The sequence below is a fragment of the Triticum dicoccoides genome, chromosome 1A (genome assembly GCF_002162155.2).
Source record: "Triticum dicoccoides isolate Atlit2015 ecotype Zavitan chromosome 1A, WEW_v2.0, whole genome shotgun sequence".
Taxonomy (NCBI): Eukaryota; Viridiplantae; Streptophyta; class Magnoliopsida; order Poales; family Poaceae; genus Triticum; species Triticum dicoccoides.
This window is the reverse complement of record NC_041380.1, coordinates 544,923,158-544,929,168: the sequence shown is the minus strand read 5'-3', so window position 1 is coordinate 544,929,168 and position 6,011 is coordinate 544,923,158. Positions and strand designations below refer to the sequence as shown.

Below are 6,011 nucleotides of genomic sequence, written 5' to 3'. Positions count from 1 at the left end.
GCTAGGATTGCTTTTTGGGGTCTCCTTGCAAAGCAGAGCCCCGGCTGTTTCTCTGTTTGTTATGTAGAGTAGTTTTCTTCCCTCTTTCGTTTGTTGATGTTTTTCTCTACGGTCCTTGCGGCCGATTTTTTTTTGTACTTTGCCATTCGGCGACCCCTTCTGAAATGGAATCTTAGCAGTTCTCCTGCTAATAATTTTCAAAAAAAAAGAATCATGTGGTTTTCATAGTACCGATCTCTACCGAACAAAGTACGAGTAGTATGAAGCACGCAGACACGGTTAGCGCCCCGTGGAGCTCACCCTCCCTCGATGGCGACCACCGCTCCGTCGAGCAGAGTAGCCGCGGGGGCGGACCCGTTGGAGAAGAACGAGCCAACGAGGCCCCTGGCCATCCCTCGCCCGGTCGCCAGCAACATCGACGAGGCGGCGCAGACGGCGACGGGGTGGCGCTCCGTGCAGAGCCGCCGGTGCCTGCCTGCTCTGCTGTGGCGGCTGCTGCGTGCCCACCGCGGTCGTCGTCGGTCTCCTCATCCTCGTGCTCGCACTCAACGTGTTCAAGGTCAAGGACCAAGTCACCATGAACGGCATCTCCCTTACCTACCTCAGGTTTCCTAATGATTACAGCAACTACGCCAAGAATGCATCAGCCACTAGCAGAAAGGTGAAGCCGTCTCACACATCAAATGAAAAACAGAACAGAAATGTCCCTGACCGAAATGTCTCGGCAGACGGTTCATAAATATAATGTTGATATGAACATCCTATGGGAAAACAGAATACAAAGCTTAAGCAACAAAAGTACCAGCAAAAAGCAGGACTCGGGCTATCAATTTACTTCATTCTGATTTCTCACCCAACGACGGCACTACTTTGGTACCATATTTTGAAGAAAACTCGACACATAAACCATAGGTCAATTCCGTCTACTGTCAAACAAAGCTATCACAGCCAGATGTAGCTTGGCTGGTACAAATATACGTACAGTAAAGCTAAGAAGCACACAAAGCAATCAGTGAGTGTAAGTAAAAGAAAGATCATTTCCTGCACCGAAACTTTATTGGGTCGAACTTCAAACATTGACTAGCTAAATATCAAAAGAAACACGTCACAGTTCATAACATATTCTGAACATGCTTTTGACGTTCAAATACACGTGAGCACAGAATCATCTAGAAATGATATCAAAATCTACTAGTAGTTGTCTAACCCCAAACACAAATAAAATTACAAGTGGGGAAGAATCAAAAGATCTTACAATATCCATATCCAAAAGTAAGGTGAAAAAGGAAGAAACATTCGAGTGTCACTAGGAGAGGTGCCTGGTGGTGGTCAAGAAATACATGGAAACAAATGACTCTGAAAACAGCTGTTCCATGTACGAGAACTACAATATTTTGGTTCAATGTTCATCAGGTGTTTGTTCAAATCTGCAACAAGCAACCAAACTGTGGCAGATCTCACAACCTTCGCCTTACATAACACATGAAAATGCATGGGTTCTTTCAGGTCATGATATCAGTTATTCACAGGTGGAACTAGGTTTAGTTCAAGGGAAACAGCGGCGCAAAGCAATATTTTAGTAACCAGAAAAGGCAAGTTCACTAACACAAAACACGAGCACAGCTGGTCCAGAAAACTAAAAAACAGAGAAAACTAAGACCAATTGAACCAATCAGGGTAACATTTCAGAGTTCAAGCTATTTAATAACATCATGAAGTTATATTAACAAATTAAAAAAATACAAAGTTGCTCAAAATCAAAGGGATATGCCCTGGATGGAAAACTGAAGTAGTAACCTAGACAGCTGTACATCAAAATTATCTCAAATGTGGTGACTAGATACATCCCTTTAAAAAGTTGCAGTAACACATCATGTTGAGAAAATCACAGTTTAAAGAGCTAAGCTTAAAAAAACAGGGATGTACTACTTCTCCCTTCACAGATCTAAGTAAACAATGCACATTAACCGATAATTGGTACACATCTGATTTAGGATGTCAGCGCTAACACTGATTCATTGAGAATGAAGAAATCAATGCTCTGAATTATATCAATCATCAAGGAATCAGCTGTCTCTTAGACCAAGTAATAGCTCGAATAATGACAACTAGAGTTCTATTTAAGGTACAACTAGAGTTCTATTTAAGGTAATCAACTAGTAGATATAATGTTCAATGATTAATCAACCATATAACCAGAATACAGTGCCTCACAAGTAAACTATGCATATGAATCACACAAAATAACTATGCATATTCAAAGAATAATTGTTACCCGTTTGTTTTAGGATGTCAGCACTAACACTAATTCATCAAGACTGAAGAAATCAATGCTCTGAATTATATCAATCATCAAGGAATCAGCTGTCTTTAGACCAAGCAATACCTCGAATAATGACAACAAGAGTTCTATTTAAGGTAATCAACTAAATATAGTGTTCAATGAAATTAATCAACCATATACCCAGAATACAGTGCCTCACAAGTAAACTATGAATATTCAGTAAACAAAAACTATGCATATTCAGCTAATAATTGGTATCCATTTGATTTAGGATGTCAGCACTAACATTAATTCATCAAGACTGAAGAAATCAATGCTTTGATTGTATCAACCCAAATAATAACGGCCAAACACACACGTATATGGCTTATATCGCGACAGCGCTCCGAGCCAAGAATGGGTGCCATGGCCGAGCACACGTGCCTGCGACACGATGACGCAAGCCGGCGTGGGAGTGTGGAACGCATCAATTGGTCACAATACCTCAAATAACGACAACAAGAGCTCTATTTAAGGTAACCAACTTAAAGGTAACGTACGATGAGATTAACCAATCATATAACCAGAATACAATGGCTCAAAGTAAAACTACACATAATCAGAGAGTAATTGTTATCCATGATCTAGGATGTCAGCTGTAACATTGATTCATGAGAGTGAAAAAATCAATGCTCTAAAAGTCTAAATTATATCAATCATCCAGAAATAAGCCATCACTTAGACACAATAATACCTCGAATGACGACAACAAGACCAATATTTAAGGTAACCAACATAGAAGTAATGTACAATGAAATTAACAAATCATATAACCAGAATACAGTGGCTCAAAGCAAACTAAGCATATTCAGAGAATAATTATTATCCATCTGATCTAGGATGTCGGCCATAACACTAATATTCAAAGAAACACAACACAGTTCATAACATATTCTGAATGTGCTGTTGGCGTCAAACACACGTGGGCACAGAATGAGCTAGAAATTATATCAAAATCTACTAGTTGTCTAACCCCAAACACAAATAAAATAACAAGTGGGGAGGAATCAAAAGAAGGAAGAAGCAATTCAGAGTGCCACTACGAGGGGTGCATAGTGGTGGTCAAGAAATGCAGAGAAACAAATGACTCTGACATCAGCTGTTCTGTGTACTAGAACTACAACATTTTGTTTCAATGTTTGTCAGGTATTTGTTCAAATCTGCAACTAGCAACCAAACTGTGGTAGATCACGACCATCTATCTGAATAACAAGAAAACGACTTGCCTTCTATATTTAACTTCTCCCGTGGGATACTGAAAGACAGGTACAGTACAGATTCTTTCAGCTGATGATATCAGTTATTAACAGTTGGAACCCAGTTTAGTTGAAGGAGAACACCGGCGCAGAGCAGTATTTTAGTCACCAGAGAAGTCAAGTTCACTAACACAAAACATGAGCACAGCTAGTCCAGAGAAAAAAACAGAGAAAATTAAGACCATTGAACCAATCAGGGCAACATTTCAGAATTCAAGCCAATGACAGCATCATGAATTTATATTACAAAATTGGAAATTAAAAAAATACAAAGTTGCTCACAATCAAAGGGATATACACTGGATGGAAAACTTAAGCAGTAACCAATTCAGCTGTAAGTCAAAATTATCTCAAGTTAGACCCCTTCAGAAAGTTAAGTAACACATCATGTTGAGAAGATCACAGTTTAAAAAGCTAAGATTAAAAAACAGGGCAAGAGTTCTACCTTTAAAGATCTAAGTAGACAATGCATATTAAGCAAGTAACTGGTATCCATATGATTTAGGATGTCAGCACTAACATTAATTCATTGAGGCTAAAGAAAACGATGCCCTCAATTATATCAATCATCCAGGAATCAGCTATCTCTTAGACCCAATAATACCTCGAATGATGACAACAAGAGCTCTATTTATGGCAATCAACTAGACGTAGTGTGCAACGAAATCAATCAAAAGTATAAACAGAATACAGTGCCACACAAGTAAACTATGCATATTCAGCTAATAATTGGTATCCATTTGATTTAGGATGTCAGTACTAACATTAATTGATCAAAGACTGGAGAAATGGATGCTTTGATTATATATCAACCCGAATAATAACGGACAAACACACGTGTATATGGCTTACATCACGACAGGGCTTCGCACCAACAATCGGTGCCACGGCCGCGCGCACGTGCCTCCGATGTGATGATGCAAGCTGACGTGGGACACGTCAATTGGGTCACAAGTAATACCTCGAATAACGACAACAAGAACTCTATTTAAGGTAACCAACATAGAAGCAACGTACGATGAAATTAATCAATCATATTACTGGAATACTGTGGCTCAAAGTAGACGACACATATTCAGAGAAGAATTGTTATCCACTTGATCTAGGATGCCGGCAGTAACATTGATTCGTGACAGTGAAGAAATCAATGATCTAAATTATATCAATCATCCATGAATAAGCCCACTTAGACACAATAATACCTCGAATAACGACAAGAAGAGCTCTATTTAAGCCAACCAACATATATAGAAGTAACGTACGATAAAATTAACCAATCATATAACTAAAACACAGTGGCTTAAAGCAAACTACGCATATTCAGAGAATAATTGCTATCAATTTGATCTAGGATGTCGGCCGTTACATTGATTCATGAGACTGAAGAAATCAATGCTCTGAACTATATCAATCATCCAGGAATCAGCCTGTCGCTTAAACAGAATCATACCTCGAATAACGACAACAAGAGCTATATTTAAGATAACCAACACAGATGTAATGTACCATGAAATTGACCAATCATATAACCGGAATAGCGGTTTGGTAACTAACCATCCACATACAAGTACTGTATGGCAACAGGTAACATCAGTCGATATAAGCTATATTGGAACGGAGGAACAATGTATTTACACAGCTTGTCTGCCAGCCTCGGTCCATCGATCTACTGCAAAACTTGCGCTGTTCTAGCTGAACAATTTGAAGATACTCCTAAGTAACCCCGCAGATTAGCGAAACCTCACCTGACGATCTCTCTAAATAATCAAGTCGAATCCCATTCCTGACAACCAGCAGCAGCAGCGGCGGCAGCAGATGGTGCTAAGAAATGGAGTAAATCTGTCAGGTCACCTGTGGCGGCGGCGGTCGGCGGCGTACTGGGAGAGCGGGACGATCTCGGAGAGCGGGGTGTTGAGCGGGGTGGTGACGGGGGTGGGGATGGGCGAGTTGCGGCAGACGGGGCAGGAGGCGCTGCGGCGCAGCCAGGCGTCGAGGCACATGAGGTGGAAGCGGTGGCGGCACTCGGGCATGATGCGCTGCATCTCCCCGTCGCGGTACTCGCAGAGGCAGATCGAGCAGGCGAGCTCGCCGGCGGCGGCAGCCCGGGCGAAGGGCGCCTTGGGGTAGGAGGCGATCACGGCGGGGTCGAGGCCGACGGGGGTGGACCCGGTGGCGCCCCGCGAGGAGGAGCCCGGGGAGTCGTCCTCGGCGACGAACACGAAGCGCGGCACGGTGATGGAGATGTGGCCCGAGCTGGACGCGGAGGAGGAGGCGGCCCCGTGGCGGCCGGAGTGGTGCTGCTGCTGCTGCTGCTGCTGCTGCGCGCCCTGGTGGTGGTGGTGGTGGTGGGCCGCGGCGCGGCGGCGGCAGCAGAAGTGGTAGGCGAGGAGGATCGCGGCGAGGAGCACGAGGAAGCCGAGCGCGATGGCGAT

The 6,011-nt window shown here is 42.7% G+C and overlaps 1 protein-coding gene across 1 annotated transcript; it reads right to left on the bottom strand.

Moving 5' to 3' along the window:
- Positions 1-5,035: 5,035 nt before the first annotated feature.
- Positions 5,036-6,011, bottom strand: LOC119354925 (RING-H2 finger protein ATL67-like; the record flags this gene model as incomplete). The annotated part of the gene is made up of 1 exon (XM_037621694.1): positions 5,036-6,011. A coding segment is annotated over one exon (585 nt), but the record flags the coding sequence as incomplete, so codon positions are not given.